Source organism: Musa acuminata, chromosome BXJ3-3 (genome assembly GCF_036884655.1).
Source record: "Musa acuminata AAA Group cultivar baxijiao chromosome BXJ3-3, Cavendish_Baxijiao_AAA, whole genome shotgun sequence".
Classification (NCBI taxonomy): domain Eukaryota; kingdom Viridiplantae; phylum Streptophyta; class Magnoliopsida; order Zingiberales; family Musaceae; genus Musa; species Musa acuminata.
In genome coordinates, this window is record NC_088351.1 from 38,348,757 (window position 1) to 38,369,355 (window position 20,599).

Here is a 20,599-nt window from a genome sequence, read left to right on the forward strand (position 1 = left end):
CCTAGTTAAACTTAAGTTAGTGTCAAGTCTCACGTAAAGAAAGCTTGTAGTAGGCTTGGTTGTCTCATTCTTAAAAATAGATCATCCAAGCAACAATCTTGAAGATTTTCTAGCTCTGCAGAGTGGTGCATAATATTAACCAGCATAACACCCTTAAGAAAGGTAATTCTAGAGTCAGCATCAACCATATTGACACAAAACATTAACATCTCAGCATCAACCATACTGAGACAAAACATTAGCATCTCTGGCATCAGGTAGTTTGACAGTAAGGAAGATGAATCTTTTATCACTTGGTGCATATAGTATAGGCATAGATAATTAGTCAGTCATTCATATGCTATGAACAGATCTGTTCTACATTTAAAGTCATGAACTTTTTCCTTCATGGAAACTAAATTTTGTTTCAGCTGAATAAAAAAAAGCAAGGGATTACAAGTTCATGACACTGGCTTGAGCAGTTTGAGCAATAATCATAAGAAGCATGCAACAAATAAGATTCTCAGATTGTCTATACAAATTAATCATGAAAAAAAGATTGTAAGATGTCCAAACATACAAGCAAAACTAATCCCTGAAAACATAGCATTACAACAGAATGACATAGTTGAGAATGCAGGTTGTCTGGGTGACAACATATAACAATTAATGCAGAAGACTTTAATGTAAGAGAAATAATGTCAACAGCTACTCAGAAGTCAGAAAATATGGTTATTATGATGTGGAAATTCACAGATCATGTTCTCTTTATAGAATTTCATCTTCAGTATTTGGCATAACCATAGAAGGATTTGACATAGGAAAAAAGGCATAAAAGACACTGATAACATCTGAAATCACCTTTGTGGACTTGGCAGACGGACCAACTATTTTGTTGTCTGTCTATAGATCAATGATCAAAGCAACAGGTTCTAGAAACTTAATTTAGATGGTTAACAGCATAACCCTGCGGGGAAAACATACAGCCAAGGATGAAACAATGTTTATTGGATAATAAATTATCATACAATGATTGACTATGTAAATGGTGATAGCCCATAGGCGAGATGAAGTTTAAAATCCAGATGAAGCACTCATCACGGCAGCTGTTCAAATGTGCTGCAAACTGAGAAAAAAAGACGAAGGAAACTGGAAAATAAACAGAAGTATTTCCCCTAAAGTGCTTCAAAATGAACTGACCAAATTGATATTGTGCTCAAAATGTTCAGAGAGCATGACCTTTTTATAGAAGCCTCGGCATCAAAAAAGTTACAGAAATAAGCATTTACATGATTTTCACAGAAGACAAGCCATATTAGTAATCATATAGGTCAGAATTAAAGAGTACCAAATCGACCTAAAAAATGCATGAATTTTGTAGCCAGATTTTTATGTTACGTCATTGATGGCCTCAACATCATGTTCCATTACCCGTAGGTTGGTTTCAGCATTTTCCACTTCCTTGCGTAAATTCATCAGTTGTGTCATACCAATAGCTTCCTGTGTTTCCTCTAATCTTTTCTCAATTACTCTCAACTTACTACCTAAATTAGTGATATGTTTCTTAAGATTCTCCATCTCAATTGCTTGCTGTTCTCTACTCTTAGCTTCTTCAAGCTTAAGTTTAGCTTCTTTTAGTCTCCTTACTCGCGCCTGCGGTTCCTTCAGACGTGCAATTATATGTTTGACATTGAACCCAAATCCCTCAAATTTACGAGCTTCCATCATCAAGTTTTCAATCTCCAAGGGTTCTGTCTGACATGTTGTTTGCAATGTTTTCCGCATCAAGTCTACAAGTCTGTACCACTTTGCTAGATAGACATCCTTCCTAACTTCTTCGCTGACCCTATCGTCTAGTAGGCCTCGATAGTGTGGTTTTTGGGGAATCATCACAAAGAACTGAGGATACATCCTAATCGCCTCATGTCCGTAAGGGTCTTCATTTTCTCTGACATCATTACCATTGTATTTTCCGATATTCTCTTCATTTTCAGGTTCAGGAGAACTTGGCTCCCATTCATTCAAAAGCCCACAGCGTTGGAACTCTTCCAGCTCATCAACTAGTCTCCTATCCTGCTTATCAAAATCAACATCTTCATCACTATCATCGTCAATTACAACAACCTCTTCAGAAGAGACAGATAAAGTTTCTCCATTTCTGCTTGTGTCATATACTTCTGACTTTCTCTTCCTCTCTACACTCTGGTGCATCTCATCAGATAATGACTTTGACCGGGTAGTTTCATATCCCTTGACCTTAACACCTGATTTTCCCCCCTGGCTGACAGTCAAACTGAATAATTGTTTATTTTCCTCAATGAAATGTTTTGTCTTATCTGCTCGAGGTTCCACCATCAAATCATTGTCATCTTTGTTTTCCTGCCCTTCATAGTGTCTTCTCTCATAAGACACTTCAGAACTTGTTCTGCTCACAGCAACACCATTTGCAAGATCTTTGTCTTTTGCAGTACTTTTTGTTTTACGATTCTTTACTAAATCTAGCGCTGGCTTCGCATATTCATTCAAAGCTTTTTGATACCCTACTTTGTGCTTTTTCCACCATGCCCGGTAATCTCTCCTTGGATTACCACATCTTGTTATCTTTGGTATGCTGACACATTGCCCTATTTGGCAGACATTATTTGAGATTGATATAGCAAAAGAGACATTTGAAACTGGGATTGCTTGGTCATAACCAAACTGCCTTGCTACCCGGTGTGGCTGATACCTTTCGGAAGAAATCAAACCATCACCATAGAAGCCCTGCAATATAGATGGTGATATGATTAACATATAATCATGCATCCAATCAGGCATGCCTTCTTCTACATGAACTATTCGTGTCTCTTGATCATTCCAAGGAGGCTCTTTCCAACTACTGAAACTTCTAGAATATGGTCTCCATGTATAAGACTTCTCATCCTGAAAAAGATGAATGGCTTCATTGTATCTAGTAGCACTTCTTCTGCTGCCCCAGCGACTGATATGAGATTCTGACACTGAAGGACCTGCACCTTGTGGCGACAGGCGCAATCTCTCAAATCGCTCCCAGACCCAAGCTTGAAGAAGGCCAAATTGCGCCCAAGTTTCAATCTTACTACCACCTCTCCTCTTCTCAAGCTTTCTGAGGACAGAAGTAGAGATCTTTGACAGATCGTGATACATGTTAGCAGTGACAAGTGGCGCCAAAGCAATTTGATCTCCACAGCTAAGCCTAGCAGCAAGTCCAAACACCACCTTTGGAACCTCACCAGCAGGGTAGGAGGGCACCACATTCTTGGCCAGCCAATATGCCAAGAACCCGAGGTGTTTAAGCTCCTCCTCGCCTTGCAATTCTAGGAACCACTGCAGCCAGATATCAAGAGTGACCTTACGAGTAGCCTTTGCCTTGGGATGAAGCTCCCGTATCTTCTCCTTCTCCACGAAGAGCCTGAGACTAAGATCCTCCTCTTCATCGGTCAATACTCTATCCAACCTAGAACCGGAAATAGGAAGCCTGCCAATGACATGAGCATCCTCGAGCGTGAACGCAGCCTCGCCCCATGGAAACATAAACGTGCGGGTCACACTACACCAGAACCCAAATAATGCTTCCATCGAAGGCCGGTCGGGCATAATGTTGGCGACCGAGCCCATGACGGCGTCTTCGATTCCAGCCTTCCGCCATGCGGCCACAATCTTCTCATCGGAGGCCATGTCCCTCACCCAGGCCTCCCATCCGAGACCGGGGGGAGTCCAGCCACGGAAGGTGATCCTGGGCAGCACGACGGCGCCCAGGCGAAGCAGATCGGTCAGCAACGGGGTCGTGGGGATGGCGTCGGACGGCGAGGCCGCGCCGGTATCGAATGGGTGCAGCAGGCACGAATCCGTCTCGACTGCGGCGGTTGGTGCCTCGAAGGAGACATTTTCACAGGCTTTTATCTTGATTCGAGCATTCCTTCTTTTCTAAGCAACATAAGAAGATCGAAAACGACGATCAAGAAGAACACCGACAACTGACTTGTAGTAGATGATGCTTAGAATAGGAAGGGATTAGCGCTTACCAGAATGGGGGTTTGGAAGGGGATTCTTGTGGTTTCTCTGCCCATCGGTGTCGGAAGAGTAAGCGATCAATGGATGCGAAGCGCGGGAGCGAAGGAAGTTGCTGCCATGCGAGATTTGCGGGCTTTTGGCGCGGGCATTGGTTGGGCTGACGGCAGCCGGTGGCGAGCGACCCAGTGGCGACCGCGACGGGCAAGCAGAAACCCTAATCGCGGGTTCAAACGTTCATTGAGCGGTGACGGACGGAAATATAAATATAAATACATATTAAAATAAATATAAATAAGAGAAAATACATCCGCTGATACGTACGATCTGCGTATATTCATACGGTCGATGGATGCAAAGACGTGTGACTCCAAGAATGACCCGTGGGGTGATTTGGGCCGTGAATTGTGGGCCGAATCATAGCATAATTTGATATATTTAAATTAAATATCAATCAAAATCAAAAGCCACATAACACCTAATGCTGGACTCGTCGTAGTACGACGGCCGCAGCAGCATTAGGTGCAGCGCAACGACAACACGGCGATTTTGACTGCTTATTGACTGGCCGATCTGACATCATTGAAATATCCTCTCCCTCTCGTCATTTTGCGGTGGACGATTTTGAACCAATAAGCGTGTAATGAACTCATCCACTCATTTCGCGCGCTGATATCGACTTGGATCGAACACCGACGAAGCTGTTGGCGTACCAAATCCAGTACTCGGGCTCTTCAATGCAAGAATCCTCATGTGCCCACCTACTCCCAACATTATAAATCATTTCGTCGAACAACACATGGGCAGATAGATATCAGACGTAGTCAAGACGACTCCATCGTTGGATTTCTGATGCTGAGAGCTCCAAATAAAATATAGTATGGTCACGTGAACCTGTGCATGCACCACGGGTCAAATTTGGTTGGTATGACAACATATTTGTCGGTAAACCTTTACGTCGTGATCGTGGAGTCAGCATGGCTTAGTCCAATTCTCAATATGCAGAACCGCCCATGTAGACACTCGAGTGGAGAGGACGAGTGTTGGGTCGGGTCGGGTTCGAGTCTTGTTGTCACTAGGCTTGCCTCTCTCTTGGCGAGCGACTTGCTTCACCAAGCGCGACCTTCTTTCTTGATTAGCGACTTGCCTCTCCATTACTGGGCTCTTACAAACAGATCGAGATCAAGAGAGAGATTTTTCGACCTGACCCCGTGAAGATTAAATTAGTTTTTGGTGGAATGAGAGAGAGTTGAGTGTTCGAAAAAAGTCCTCTCCCGTGCTAACCATGGGGTCGACTGTACCTAATTCATTAATGACAATCAACCACTTAAGCGGCGAACCCATATCCTCCATTCAAACACTGGTCAACTTGCACGGATTGGTGTCGAGCGATGTCGTCCCGAGCTTTGAGAGTAGCTTCGTCCCCGACGACACTATCCCGAGCTTCGCAAGGCAACTTCATACCCGACGGTATCGTCTCGAGTTTCATAAGGTAGCTTCGTACTTGATGGCGTCATCCCGAGTTTTTCGGGACAGACATGGTCTGCCACATCCTTTGATGCTGTGGGGACCGCTGTCAAAGGGTTTGCTATCAAATTATGCCCTATCAATATTATATTATGCCATATCAATATTATTATAGTGCTTGTAGGTAAGAAACACTTAATATTATTGGTGTTGATATGTTAGGATTTTGATAATTCATATTATTGATTTAAGAATGGAAAGAATTTTATGAGCAAAGAGTTGATTTAACAGTCAGAAAGAAGACTTCAGCTTAGATTTGGAATTGTTGAACATGTTAATGACAACCACAACTAAGGCATTCTTCAGATCCATCGTTTTCTTCTGCGTTACCATCCTTTTGACTAAACCTAGAACCAAGTGTTTCTTGTCCCTCGAGTCAATCTCCCTGTTGTCTTTGAAGCATCCTGTTTCAGTCGTCAAAGATTTCCTGCGGTTTGTTCTTGCTGGACTGGGATGTCTGAGAAATCTACGAGATGTGGAGATCTTTCCCTTATTTATTTGAGATACTGTTGGCTGGATCAGGCGAAAGTTCAAACCCTAAACCACCTGCGGAATCTTCCAATATGGAAAGAACAACAATTTTCTGTAATCTATATTGCAGAGTTCATGCCGTTCTTCTTAGTTGAGGTCTCATTTGCATTATTAGTTTCTAGTTTAGTACATGTCAAAATCCGTGATCGTACGTACATCCATGGCGAGGGGGCAGAAACAGTAGGGAAGACGAGGATGCCGAAGGGGGATGCACTTCCATAGCATGGCCACCGTCATCCTCCTCTTCTTCTGTTCCCGCACGCGGGGCCACCTCACACCTAGAGAGAGCACCTCTCCCCACCACCGCGTGAGTTGACCCACGCCATGAGATCTCCAATAGTCTACCATTAATGCCCAACTTGCTATATAGCTAACGATCCTTCCAGGCCTTCGTCCACGTCTTAGCAATCTACTCGCTGTGACGTGTGGAGATGAACTCGGCGCAAGTTGCCTGCGGCGAGATTAGGAAGAGGGCTTCCCCGCTGGTGGCTGGTGCTAAGAGCTTGCAGCGAGTTGGTAGCGGCGGAAGCGACGTCATCGACCCGGAGATGGGTGTCGAGGCCGAGTCCCGGAAGCTGCCGCCCTCGCAGTACAAAGGCGTCGTCCCCCAGCCCAATGGCCGGTGGGGCGCGCAGATCTACGAGAAGCACCAGCGCGTCTGGCTCGGCACCTTCAACCGGGAGGCCGAGGCCGCGCGCGCCTACGACGTGGCCGTGCAGCGGTTCCGAGGCCGCGACGCCATCACCAACCTCAGGCCGCTGAACGATGCCGACAACAACGACGACGCGGCCGAGCTTTTCTTCCTTGGTTCTCATTCCAAGGCGGAGATCGTGGACATGCTCAGAAAGCACACCTACAACGAGGAGCTACAGCAGAGCAAGCGATCCTTCGGTGCCGACAAGAAGGCGGCTACTTCTCCCGGCGATACGAAGTCACCTATCGGAACCCAAAGGCAGGACCTCTTTGACAAGGCGATGACGCCCAGCGACGTCGGCAAGCTCAACCGATTAGTGATACCGAAGCATCACGCTGAGAAGCACCTCCCGGTGATGGAGGCCGGTGGCGCCGCCAGCAGGGGCGTGCTGCTAAGCTTCGAGGACTCAAGCGGGAAGGTATGGCGGTTCCGATACTCCTACTGGAACAGCAGCCAGAGCTACGTGCTGACCAAAGGTTGGAGTCGGTTCGTCAAGGAGAAGGGCCTCGAGGCCGGCGACGTGGTCACCTTCCAAAGGTCGACTGGCCCGGGGAAGCAGCTGTTCATCGATTCCAAGTCGCCCGTGCAGATCTTCAGGCTCTTCGGCGTCAACATTGTTAGGACTCCGGTGGCAAGGAGTGCCGCCTGTTGCGGAACTGGAAAGAGGACCAGAGATCAGATGGAGTTGGCATCATCACAAGATATGGTCAAGAAGCAATGCACAGAGTCTTTGTAGTGTTGTTGCCACTTTGCTTAGGCTAATCGTCACTTCCCTCCAAATATTTCCCTTCAACTTCAAGTGTTAGTGTATATTAGACAGAGATGGAAAAGCTGAAGCCTAATGAACAGAATGATTGCACTAAAAGGTTCTTTTCCCCTCATATTGCTCTGTTCAAGGAGCTCTATTTCCCTCAGATTGTGCCAAAGAATCACCGCACCATGAATCGAATTAGGTTTGTGTGTATTGTCTTGCTGGTCGTCAGCTTTCTTCTCTCTGCTACTGGATACTGCATAAGCTTTCAGAACACAGAAAATTGGCGAGCAAGAATTGCTTCCACCTTTGGGAAGAAAATGAAACAGCTGAAGTTGGAATCTGGAAGAGATAGTCAAAGTCTTTCCATGATCTAACATTCTCAACTGAGAATGCAGGCGGAGGAAGACCGCAAAAGAGTTGTCTGCTGCTGCTTCCGAAAGAAGGCCATCGGTCAAACTCGTGGAATCAAGTAGCCTGTTGCTTAAGGCAGAGCAAGTTTCTGCAACTCAAGTTGCAGGTCGACGGACGACTAATGGAGTTCTATGACCAGAGCACATGGCTGCCAGTTCACTCTGCTCGACCTTAGCATTCAAAGGAAGACATCTTCCTGACGGCGATGCATGGTTGTCCTGCCATTCCTGTTGACTGCAACTTTCGGTCAACTGCGCGATAAGTCTTTGTTCTGCTCTGCTACTGTCGTCTTCTCTGGATCTGCGATAGCTTTAGACAAGGTGCTGCATGCTTTTTTCCGACCATGTCCGCATCAAAAGCAGGGTTGACTTTGAAAAGATGTCCATCGACCACGACGACTTTTCCAGCCATTGGTAGCAGGCAGTGGCTGCAAACAGGCAATTACTTACTGAAGAAACCATGCTCCAAAGTCAAATCTCCTCTGTTAATATTGGCTTTAAGCAGCAGACTTTGACAGGGTCTCGTTCTAAAGATGCACTAAAAGAACAAAGTGCCGGTTGCTTTCTGAGCTCTCCAAGAGCTTCCCCTGCAATGCTAACCATTGCATTACAGCATGCTCAGGAATCTACCTCGTCTTGCTGTCAGATATCTGCAGCAACCTTTGATCTAATTTGCTGTGTTTGGAGCACAAACAACTGATTGCTGAGTCGAAGGGAGCCATGCAATTAGCTATGAAACATCAATGACAGAGACCAATATTTCTGCCTTTTACTTGATTGCACCTATTGTTTCATTAACCATGTATTCGTTATTCCACCTATTGTGAATCTTCCACCCATGTTTGGCCTCCTATAGCTCTGTGGATCCTTTCTTGGACATTTCTGATCAATCAACAGAGACATGTCTGGTCTGAAAGCATAAACGAAGATCCAGTCAAAGATGTCAGTAGTACACGCAATCCCAGATCTTTTGAACTTTACTTTGCTCGATAAGTTTACCTAGATTTCCAAATCAAGACTGTTTCTTGTGCATGGCACCTGTTGCAGACATCGATACGCTCTTTGTTATCCAGTCACATCAAGGTTGTCGCCCAAGCTTGCAGAGGCTGGCACACGGTGTCCTCCTGTTCTCGCCACCATCGTCTCTGATCTCGCTTCATGCTTCCATTTCCATTCTCCAATCCAAGCATGTCTATCACTGTGCCTTGTTCTGCTTTCTGCTGCGGGATAAAAGAGAGACAAAGCACCAGAAACTTGCTGCATTGTTCCATTCCATGTAGAATTCAGATGATCAAATCCCTCAACGCAGAATTCAGAAACTAATGACTCTTCCAAGTTCTGCAAACATACATGCAAGTCAACTGACTTCCTCTCTACCTTTGCCATTCATATCATATGAGCATTAAGATAAGTTCAAATGCAATGTATGCTGTGTGTTGGTACTGAAAGAAGCAGCCCTGCATTTCACTGTACAAGCTGAGTAAGGATTACAGCTTCACTTTGTGTCCAGTGGATTTTAGGTAGACAAAGGCTACATGATAGCTTTTGTTTTGTTTTGTGTTGTTTTCTTGTTCTTTTTCCTAAAAGAAGTACACTGCAGAGTAAAACTATGAGTGTTTTCCAAAGGATGTGCAGCTTCTTTTTCTCAGGGAGGTGAAGTCTGACATGAAATGCTATTGAAGTTAGAAGTTTTAGCCATTTGCTTAATTAACATAGGTTTAATCCTTTGCTTGGACTCATGGCAAGTCTATTAATGGTCTCATTGGGAGCAGGAAATAAACAAGACTTGACTTGTTGTCACTGTAACCAAAACTTTGATCTAGTCTGTTAATAAGTCAAACTTGTAACTTGTGAGTGCTTATTCATATATGCCTGAATCCAGCTGGATGAGACAAGATGTAAACCTAATCCAACTAAACTCAATTTATTCATCCAAGAACAAACTTTCCACCTTGAGATTTCTGAGTGCAAGCAAACATTGTCATGTTCAGGTAAAGCTTCATTGACTACCATGCAACAGGGCTGATAATAATCACACCAACTTTGGAACTTGAGCTATGGATTTTCCAAGAGTAACATTGTTGCTCAAATCTCTCATCCACTAGCTTGGTAGATGGTTGACTTCCCTGAAGGAGACTAGATGATCAACACTGTGCCATAATCTTCAGTTCTGACCATATTCTGACCTGCAGTAACAGTGGCAGAAAGTGCAAAGTGTTCATGATGTTATCTCACTGGCCACAGAAATCTTAATTCCTCCAAAATTAAACCACCATGAAGTGTAAATTTGATGCCTAAACATTGATGGCTGGATGGAGATTGAAGACAGAGTAGTAGCTTTCCTAGACTATGATAGCACCTAAAAATTGAGATAATATTGGGATCAACAACATATTTTTAGTTTGATACATCTCCATCCAATTAAGTTAGGGGATAAGATTTGAATGGATGCTCTCAGCAAATCAGTGAACCCATGCAATCCACAAATCCCTATCAACCAGTTTAAAGATATTCCAATTGTCATCTCTGTACATACATCACAGACTACATGGTAGTTGATGGATGAAGGTATGAAAACACAGTCCCACCAACTCTCTCTTGTCAGAGAAAACCACCCTTAACTTGTTGGCCAATGCAGTATTCCAAGTGGTGATAGATGTGTCTCAATCAGTGAGGAAGCCATGATTGATGCCTGTTCCTACTAATCTTGTATGTAACATGTAATCTATACTAATTAGGTCACAAGTTGCCTTATGTGTAGGCATCACTGGTGGAGAGAGAAGCATGGTGAGATCAAGCAGACTTGGTGTTTGTCTGATGGTCCACATGAATCCCCCTGCACAAGAGTTGATCCATGAGGAGATTGGAGACCAATCTCCATGGCCAAGGTGGCCAGCACTGAGAAATCACATGCTTTGTCTCAGTACATGTACTGAGAGTCTTACAGCAACTTCACTTGCAGATGACAAACACTTGCAATTGGAACTGTGTTACCCTCACTTGCAGACTTTGACACTTTTGGTGAGGAGCTTTGAAGAGGAGAGAGAGAGAGAGAGAGAGAGAGAGAGAGGCCTCCAATAAAAGTGGAGGTTGAAAGCTACAACAGCAGAAATTATGGATCATTGAGGCAGCTGATTAGGGTTTGGTATTGCAACAATCATATGTGACAGTCACATGTGCTCTATATTTCTTTTATTAGAACAAAGAGAATTATTCTCAATTTGGTGGTGATATAGAAAGGAGATTGGAATACTAATATTTTGATTATAAAAATATATTTAAATTAAAATATAATTTATAATAACAAGTGGATGGTAAAAAAAAAAAAGAAGAGAAATTAAAATACTAATGGCAAAATAAAAATTAAAGTAGCTCAAAATCACAGTTTGACCATCAAACCAGCCTTCCTCTCACTCTGTCATCAACCCCATGCAGAATTACCAACCAAAGAACAAAGGAAAAGCTCCCTCCTTTCCCCCAACCACATGTCACCTTCTCATTCTCTTTCTTTCTATTTATTTATTTGCCTTTCTCTTCCTTATTCTTCCACTCCATTCCAACCTAATATTCTACTCTTCCTTCTCCCAACTCTTCTCCCCAATCGAATAGTATTGTGGTGCGGCCTCCCATGGCGTCCGCTGACGCCGTTTCGCCGTCGTCAGCCCGCCGCAGCCTCAGGCACCTCCTCTTTAACCCCCCCTCCCCCTCCTCCCCCAGGCCCCACCGCGCCGCCGACTGGAACCCACTGATCGCACCTCCTCCCCCTCAACCGCCGCGCAAGAAGAAGGGGCTCGCAGCGGCGGCGTTCCGCGGGCTCGGGTGCGCGTCCGCTTCTGCGTCGCAGGCGTACGCGCCCGCCGCTGCCGCCGCGGTGAGGTCGTCGGCGGATTGGCAGGGCAAGCGGCCGCGGCGGAGGAGGGAGAAGAAGAAGGCCGAGAGGAAGAACCAGGCCATCGGGGACGTCTGGTGCGCCCCCGGGATGCCGTTCGCCGCCGAGGCGTCGGTGGACTGCGTCGTGGCGCACCAGCCAATGGTCTCGAGAGGAAGGCCGGATGCTGCCGAGCGGATCCACAGGGAGGTCGTATATCTTGGATTCTTGTTCTCCCCATCGTCTCTGTCTTATCCTGTGGTCTTTCCTTCCTCTCGATTTTTTGTGTTCCATGTACAGTCATGATGGGGGATCCATTGATTTTTGTTCTGTCTCCCGAAGTTGAAATCTCGGATGCAATTGTCTTATCGTTGGCTAATTGTTCATAAATATTTTTCTTTTCTTGTTTGTGAAAGTTCGTTCATGGATTCAGGTAAACAAATTCCTTCATTTCCTCTTTCTGTAATCTTTCTACACAATCTTTTCTCCCTGTTGACGGGTAAAAATGAGTTTTTTTCATTGATTTTAAGTTTTTTTTTTTAGTTGATGATATGTTATTAACAATGATTTGGTTCCCTTATATGTTTGGTCTCTGATCTAACATCTTATATCGTTGGTGATTGCAGCGACCTTACTTCCCTAGAAGGGTTGGCCACAGAGAAGAGATCTCAACCTTCATGGATTCTCCCCCAGTTCTCGATACGCCATTTTTTGGACCTGATCTCTTTCCATCAGGACACCTTCGCCACTTGCGAGGATTTCACCGTGCTCCTGGTGGGCTTGAAGAGGTAATCCTCCCCCATTTGTAGCGAATTTATCTGTGTTTCATCTATAAGCCTTTGTTTGCTAGTATCATTAGGTTCACTTTGAAGGAAACTACTCATACTGGTGATATAATAATAAATGGTTACCACATGATGCTTGTACCAAGTTCAAAAGTTTTGACCATTCCAATTTCTTAAACAGAGTGATGTCACACCATCAAACAATTTTCTATTTAGGTTTGACATGAAAAAAAAGTTTGTTGTATTCATCATTTGGTTTTAGAATCTTAGGTCTACAAATAGAAACTAATTGACAGTGGGTAAGGTAAGAGTCCTTGATATAAGAAAATATGAAACATACTTGAGATCTAAAGAAGCTATTTACTTTTACAACTCTTTCATTTCCTTACTAAATTTTAGCTTCGAGTTAGAAAATCCACTAGTTTTGCAACTTTTCTCATATATTAGCATGAATATTTTCAGCTAGTTTAATTTTTTTTAAACTTGTTCACGAGTTTTTAAAATTCTTTAACCTATTCGGATAAAATTGTCAAAACTAAATTCAAGGTTGTCAAAACTGCCAAAATTGCTTAAATCGATCTTGAATGGTTAGGCTGCAACTAAAACTGAAATCGGTGCTTCAAACCTTGCATCTATTCCATACTCTTATTTAATTGTTTCTTTTCTTTTGTGTAACATCTGTATCTCTTTTTTATTTTCATCCAATATGTCTAACAATTCACATGATTCCTAGTTAATTTTTGACATGACTATTTCAGTTCTTTTGCTTGGGCTTCTTTATATCTTAAGAAAATGAAAAGCTAGGTCTGCTTTCATGTCTAGAAATACGTTCTATTTGTTCAACCATGCGATGATATTTACTGAAATTTCAAGTGAGCTTTTGCTTTAGTTTCTTACTTATTATTAGAAGAATGCATAAGAAGATGATCATAGTAACTGTTACTACAAGCACCGAGCGCAGAGAATTTGGCGGATTAACAAATGGTGATAACAAAAATTATTTAACATGTTTGAGAGCTTTAGGTCAGGGATCATCTAGTCGAAACTAAAGACTAAAAGAGAGTTTTCTTATCTATAGGAGTTCCATGATATACTTGAATGGTTACTCTAAACAGTTATTTAAATAGTGGATTACCATGCTGCGAGTGTGTTGACGGGAAACGTAATGCTTGACACGATGGGGAAAACTAAAATAAGAAGTTTTACCTGCTATGGTATTAAAGTTATCTCACTCAGATTTGCCTTAAAATTGCAGCTCATGATGTTCCAGACAAGAATTTTGTTGGGTGGAGGACTGGATGTATACGACCGATTCCGTGAATGGCGACTTGATGTTGATAATATGTCATATGAGGTGTTTAATTTTCTCTCACACAGCACTCCTTCAACCTTCTACTTTGTAGTATTATGTTCTGCATTGGCAAGGCAATGATCCTACGGCATCCTCCCTTTACAGGAACTGCTTGAGCTGGGTGACAAAATTGGATCCGTGAGCACTGGACTGAGAGAGGAAGAGATTGCATGCAGTCTCAGGAAAATAAAGCATTCAGTTTTTGATGCCTCAGCAAGGCATCTCGCGACCGAAATCGAACGGAAATGTAGTATCTGCCAAGTAGGTCCCCTTCAATTTCTTGTCCATCTGATACAGATGTTGAGAGTGACTTCATCTTTTATGATGCAGGAAGAATATGAAGCCAACGATGAAACCGGAAGGCTGGAGTGCGGCCACGGCTACCATATGTACTGCATAAAGCAGTGGCTCTTGCTAAAGAATGCCTGCCCTGTTTGCAAGGCACCTGTTCTCAAGACTTAGTGTCTTCACTGTCCTCTCTTTCTTGTATAGCTCTCAGTCTTACGATGAACAATACATTCATTCATTTTGGTTGTTAGTTATATCTTTCACTAGAATTGTGGCATCTCCATGGCCTTATATGATCATGATTCATATGAACTTCATATGCATGCCAGCTTCAGTTGGTGCTAAGTAATGGATTCAAATTCAGTTTACCTATTTGGTCTTATTTATTTAGATATACTTCCTCTAGTCTTTTCTCACTTCCGATATGAGCGTAAACGAAGGTATTTGATTATATAATTGACTCAGTCTTCTCTCGTTGTCTATCGAGATTGATGAAACTTAAAACTTATATATATATATATATATATATTTCTTGACACAATGAACTCGAATCGAATCACCCAAAGTCAATTCCAATCCGATTCAAAATCAATTTAACCGTTTTGACTCCGACGAATCCGAAACATGTCGTGTTCTTACAGATCAACCAATCACGCGTTCTTCCCGTTCTTTGATTGAAGGTGTCACATCGCCGCCTTTTGCTGTAGTTGGCTTTGATGTCAAAATGCAGTATATCTAATCGACGAATCCGGCGCTGAATCCACCCATTAATGCGAAAAATGCAGCATGCAGCATTGACGATTCTAATAGGCTTTTAATGTCAGCTCCGTCACCAACTCTGACTTGACACTAAATAGAGGAGTAAATACTGATTGCACGACATACCAACACTTGGGTACACTGATGCAGCCGAACATAACTCCAACAGCTAATCTGATACCCGACCTATTAAAGAGAAGCTGCACAGACACACCTAATCTTAGACAAACAATGAAGCCTCTCGATATGGGAAATGTAGGAGATGAGTGGATGAACTCGACTGGGTTGAAGCCCGTGTACTTTTTTCAGATGAGATCGAAAAGATCTCAATTACTCGATTAGATATAAAGTTGTATAAAGATTAAGATCAGATGAGATTCATCTTTTTAACGCTCAAATTAATAATAAAATAGAATAGAATGAAGATTTATTGATTGTTTATTATGATTTGATTCAACTCGAAGAAATATTATATGATATGAGCAAAATATTTTTACATTTTATGTTAGATTGACGTCTATATAACTCAATCATTGATCATTATCACTTCGATCCTATTATGCTGTCATGTCAAATCCTTGTGACGTAGAAACAAACATAAAAATGATTGATTTGTTGTATATGATGAGAGACTCGAATAGTCGAAATCTGTTGAGCATGAGTTTGTATGGCTTAGTAGACACCAAAATGCAGGACAGTATTACAACTGAGCTTTGTTAAACTTTGTATAAGCTGACCAATGCACCAAATACAAGAAATAACAATCATCTAATATTCTAGTGTTCCAAATACAAGAACACAACAATCATCTAGGATTCTGCCCCATCTCATACCACTTTCCCACACTGGTCTCACAAAGAACATAGTGCTGGAATCCAGACAAGAAAACCTGGAAAACTTGCAACCCTTGAGACAAATGAGCAGTCTCCAACATTTTGTTGCTGGTCCAAACATGGCCTCTGATGGTGAGCCCCAAGAGGAAACATCATGCTCCATCAAGGTCTCATGGGGTATCCTGCAAGCCTGGTTGATTGGTGTCCTTTAGCCATAAAATGAATGGAGTTCCAGTCATCATGACAATAGATGGGACATGAGGCTAAGATAAAGATTCTCAAGACAGCCTCACCCTATGCCTAAAAAGTTTAGTGGTGAACAGAAAGGCAGGCCAATGAGTCAGACCATACAATCGAGCAAAGAGTTTATCATGAGATCACAAACATTTTCTTCCACTGGACCATATTTCTCCTATGTTGATAAGTAACACAATCTCAGTACAACACCAATACAAACAAACTGCTGCAAGCTCCAAAGTGAAGATGCAGTGATAATAGCTTCGAGCATCGCCCAACAAATCAAGGCAGAAGCTCCGGATTTATCAACACGGTGCATGATAATCTAAGCAAAGATGTCTTTTTTGGAGCAACCAACAACAAAGATTGGTAGGCTTCGCTTATGTTGGAATGCCGTGATGGTTCGACGGGTTGGCGATTCGAACAAAGACAAAGTTGCAGAATGAACTCTTACAATGATCAACAGTGCAATAATAATTATATATGAGCTGCAATCTTTGCGGTCGTAGGGAGCATCTCTAGTTCTTGTTGATCAATCTTTGGATGGTATCGGTGGCATGCCTCATTGATGGTCTCTTTTCAGGATCAGCTTGAACACAAGCCAGGGCAATTTTCAGCACCGTGATAATTTCATCTTCTCTATCCAATTCCTGAGCTAGAAAAGGGTCCAACACATCCAAGAGGGGTTTTTTCTCTTCGATACAAAACTGAATCCAGCAGACCAAGTCCATTTCCATGGTCTCCAAAAGAACTAGTGGAGACCTGCCAGAGATCAGTTCTAATAGAATCACTCCATATGCGTAAACGTCCCATTTTTGAGATGGTTTCAGGGTCTTCAATGCCTCAGGAGCCTGATAACATGATCCCCTACTTATGACGGGACCGAATGCAACATCTGATTGTTGGCTCTGAGTTTTCTCAACGGCTATTCTGTCCGACTGCAAAAATGGAGATCCTCCCGCAATGTTTGCCAGACGTCCGACCCCAAAATCAGATATGTAGGGTTCCATATCCAGTCCGAGTAGCACATTATTAGGCTTGAGATCGCCATGAACATACTTCTTCGGACTGAATTCATGCAAGAAAGCCAAGCCCTTTGCTATTCCTTTCATGATCTTTAAGCGTACTTCCCATGACAGTGGTGCCGAATTCCTTGTTCCAGCTCTCCCTGAAATTAGTCATGGTATCAAGAAATATAATACAAAGGATAATGAGAGTTTGCATGCAAAATTTGAATGGTAAAAGTTGCATGTTAGAGAAGCAAATTAATTTAGCATGCCAAGGTGCTAATAATATGGTTGTTCAAATACTCCAATCGATTCCTTAATACTGATACAACAGAGCATTGTATCTCCAACAAAAGAAAAGACTTGTACGTGTTAAACCATAATTCTTAAGATATCAATGAGTGCCAAATATCAGTGTATCCAATCCTTAGAAATGATCTGTATTTATTAGTGATTCTAGCTGAAAATTTTGCTAAATGTTGCATGTTAGAGAAGCAAATTAATTTAGCATGCCAAGGTGCTAATAATATGGTTGCTCAAATACTCCAATCGATTCGTTAATACTGATACAACAGAGAATTGTATCTCCAACAAAAGAAAAGACTTGTACGTGTTAAACCATAATTCTTAAGATATCAATGAGTGCCAAATATCAGTGTATCCAATCCTTAGAAATGATCTGTATTTATCAGTGATTCTAGCTGAAAATTTTACTAAATGTTGAAAACTAAGAACACCATGTACGCTTACTGAGGACCATCTTCGCATGCCTCTGCATATGCAAAACTCGTCAAATCTGAAACCATGAAGGCAGTCAGAAATCATACCATGAATAGCAGCAGAGAGGCTGCCATTAGGAATATAATCATAGATAAGCAGCTTCTCATCGATCGACCAGTAATAAGCTCTCAGGGTAACAATATTAGGATGTCGAACCTTTCCAATTGCTTCCACCTCGGTTTGGAACTCTTTGAACCTTTGTGATCCTCCTTCCCCCAGCCTCCTCACAGCCAAAGCCGGTCCGTCGTCCAGCACAACCTTGTAGACGATACCGATCCCGCTCTTCCCCAAGACGAACGCGGACGCCTTCAAAAGTCCATCAAGATCAAAGGTCACATGCCTATCCAATGGCACTAGCTCATACTGCTCGATGTTATCCGATAAGGTCTCTGATTCCTCCTTCCTAAAGCACATACATTCTTTCCTGCCCTTCAACCTTGTGTCAGAATTCCCTCCATCTTCTTTGACGCCGAGTGAAGCAGTTGCCTTGCAGTAAAAGTAAAAGAACACCAATGCAATAAGAACAATTCCGACCACATCGCCCACCGCAATCGCAATAATTGCAGCTTTACTCACACCTTTGCTGCTGTTTCCATTATAAGTGCCATTTCCCTCAGGTGCCGGAGGCGAATAATTGTTGGGGAGGAAGGGATTCGACGGCGGCGCTCCGGAAGGACACAGGTTCTTCAACGGCGGGCCACAAAGGTCCGGATTTCCGATGAAAGCCGTCGGTCCTCTGTTCTCCAGAGCCCCATTTTGGGGTATCAGCCCGCTGAGATTGTTATAGGTGAGATCGATGTAGACCTTCTCCGGCAGATTTCCAAGGCTCGGCGGGATCGAGCCAGAGAATCGGTTGTGGGACAAATCCAGGGTTCCTTGAAGCCTAGTAAGATTACCGACGTCACTCGGAATCGGACCATCGAATCCGTTGTAAGAAAGATCGAGCTTCCCCAACCCAGCAAGGCTGCTACCGAAACCAAGGGGCAAAGAACCGGTGAAGTTGTTGTGGCTCAGGACGAGGGCCTTCAACCGCTTGCACTGGATCAAAGAGGTCGGCAACGAGCCGGCGAACAGGTTGCCGGAAAGGTCCAAGTTCTGAAGGTACAGAAGCTGGCCGATCTCCGGCGGGAGCGACTCGGACAAGAAATTCCCGTAAAGGACCAAACTTTGTAGCCCACGGGCGGCGAAGAGGCCGGCGGAGAGGTTGCCGAAGAGCCTGTTGTTCCGAAGGTTGACGTGCCTCAGAGATTGGAGGGAGCCGAGAGCAGAGGGGAGGTAGCCTACCAGCTTCTTCTTCGGCAGGCTTAGAGCGACCACCGAGACACCCCTGCAGGTGATCCCGTTCCAGGAGCAGGGGTCCTGGTCGGAAGAGTTCCAGCTTGCAAGGGAGCCACTGGGGTCCTCCCTGATGCCAGCCTTGAAGGAGAGGAGTGCGGTGCCTTCGCCGTTCAGGCCATTAACAACGAGGAGAAGAGAGGCGGCGCACAGAAGGCAGAGAAGCGACAGAGGAGATGGTGACGATGACGACAAGCCCATGAGTGGATGACACTGACTCGACCGTTGGAAGCAAAACCACAGAGATATAAAGACTTACAATAACTGAAGAGAGAACTGCAGTGATGAAGTGAGGCTCTTTCTTTGGGAAAGAGAGAGAGAGAGAGATGGAAGTCTCTCAAATATCATCAGAGGAGGAAAAAGAAAGAACATATAATATATTTGATGTAATCATAATTTTTTTTCCTATATTTTTCTTAAAAAATCATAAAACTGCTCACCATATATCACTGTGGGATGACTGCTTGTCTTCATAAACCCACACAGTTGATGATGGCAAGGAATATAGTATCAGCTTGGTTTCATATGGCACACCCATCTGACATAAGAGAGAGAGAGAGAGAGATGGAAGCCTATCAAATATCATCATCAGAGGAAAAAGAAAGAACATATAATATATTTGGTGTAATCATAATTTTTTTTCCCTATATTTTTCTTCAAAATCATAAAAGTGCTCACCATATATCACTGTTGGATGACTGCTTGTCTTCATAAACCTACACAGTTGATGATGGCAAGGAATATAGTATCAGCTTGGTTTCATATGGCACACCCACCTGACATAATTTTGTGTCAGGAGATGCAGACTGAGTTTGAGCAGAAGAGCATAAACAAATCAATTTGTCCCCTAAAGAATCAATAAGCCATCTCCCATGGCAGTAAAAATACTAACAAAAAGAAAACCTCATGATGGGAACTCCACACTGATTCCTCCTTTCCAAAAGCCTACTCCCAAGGATATGTTTTCTGTGTCCACAAAAGAGGTGCCCTGCACAAGCAGAAAGGAAGAAGAAGGGAAGAGGAAAACTTATGCTCCCTTTGCTGATTCTTTGATGCAAATTGGTCTCATCTGCCTCAAAAGATGGAATGGAATGGATTCCAGGATATGATTGCACTTTGTACCCCTTCACTTATAATATCTGTAGCCATTAGTAGTTTGATAAGTCAAGTGTTAATGGACTCATCTCTGTAGTCTCCACCAACACCACTACAGTCATTAATGTTAACATAAGAGTTAGGCAACTGTTCTTTACATGTGAGAACAACAGATTACACTTTGAAGATCAAGTCAAAATAACATAGGAATCAGCAGCTTTAACAATGTTAGAAACAATAAAATCAGCATTTTCTTCCACATTTTTTGTCGACTTTGATTGCTAATGCATACATCATCGCATTGCTCTGTAGTAAATCGAAAGTCTACAGGAAGAAG

General features: G+C 43.1%; 4 protein-coding genes across 8 annotated transcripts; 2 read left to right on the forward strand and 2 right to left on the reverse strand.

Moving 5' to 3' along the window:
• Positions 1-1,189: 1,189 nt before the first annotated feature.
• On the reverse strand, positions 1,190-4,229 carry LOC103979913 (uncharacterized). Of its 2 annotated transcripts, none has more exons than XM_065141554.1 (2): positions 4,023-4,229; positions 1,190-3,919 (listed from the first exon to the last, which is right to left on the reverse strand). In XM_065141554.1, the coding sequence occupies exon 2, from the start codon at positions 3,673-3,675 to the stop codon at positions 1,369-1,371; it is 2,307 nt and encodes a 768-aa protein (XP_064997626.1). In that variant the 5' UTR covers positions 3,676-3,919; positions 4,023-4,229; the 3' UTR covers positions 1,190-1,368. The 2 variants fall into 2 exon arrangements, with proteins under 2 accessions (XP_064997626.1, XP_009394445.2); XM_009396170.3 differs by having other exon boundaries at positions 1,190-3,924.
• Positions 4,230-6,474: 2,245 nt separating this feature from the next.
• LOC135632785 (AP2/ERF and B3 domain-containing transcription repressor RAV2-like) lies at positions 6,475-9,242 on the forward strand. Its single transcript, XM_065141555.1, has one exon. It carries the CDS (start codon positions 6,498-6,500, stop codon positions 7,494-7,496), a length of 999 nt encoding a protein of 332 aa, XP_064997627.1. The 5' UTR covers positions 6,475-6,497; the 3' UTR covers positions 7,497-9,242.
• A 2,197-nt stretch (positions 9,243-11,439) lies between these two features.
• LOC135632805 (uncharacterized) lies at positions 11,440-14,584 on the forward strand. 2 transcript variants are annotated; one of them, XM_065141589.1, is made up of 5 exons: positions 11,440-12,002; positions 12,419-12,580; positions 13,833-13,931; positions 14,034-14,175; positions 14,259-14,493. In XM_065141589.1, coding segments are annotated over exons 1-5 (855 nt in total). In that variant the 5' UTR covers positions 11,440-11,552; the 3' UTR covers positions 14,261-14,493. The 2 variants fall into 2 exon arrangements, with proteins under 2 accessions (XP_064997661.1, XP_064997660.1); XM_065141588.1 differs by having other exon boundaries at positions 11,442-12,002; positions 14,034-14,189; positions 14,259-14,584.
• A 1,779-nt stretch (positions 14,585-16,363) lies between these two features.
• On the reverse strand, positions 16,364-20,219 carry LOC135632798 (receptor protein kinase-like protein ZAR1). Of its 3 annotated transcripts, none has more exons than XM_065141579.1 (5): positions 20,071-20,219; positions 19,846-19,943; positions 19,608-19,705; positions 17,880-19,380; positions 16,364-17,213 (listed from the first exon to the last, which is right to left on the reverse strand). In XM_065141579.1, exons 3-5 carry the CDS (start codon positions 19,608-19,610, stop codon positions 16,564-16,566), a joined length of 2,154 nt encoding a protein of 717 aa, XP_064997651.1. In that variant the 5' UTR covers positions 19,611-19,705; positions 19,846-19,943; positions 20,071-20,219; the 3' UTR covers positions 16,364-16,563. The 3 variants fall into 3 exon arrangements, with proteins under 3 accessions (XP_064997651.1, XP_064997652.1, XP_064997653.1); XM_065141580.1 differs by having other exon boundaries at positions 20,060-20,213; XM_065141581.1 differs by lacking the exons at positions 19,608-19,705; positions 19,846-19,943; positions 20,071-20,219 and having other exon boundaries at positions 17,880-19,576.
• Between the last annotated feature and the right edge of the window lie 380 nt (positions 20,220-20,599).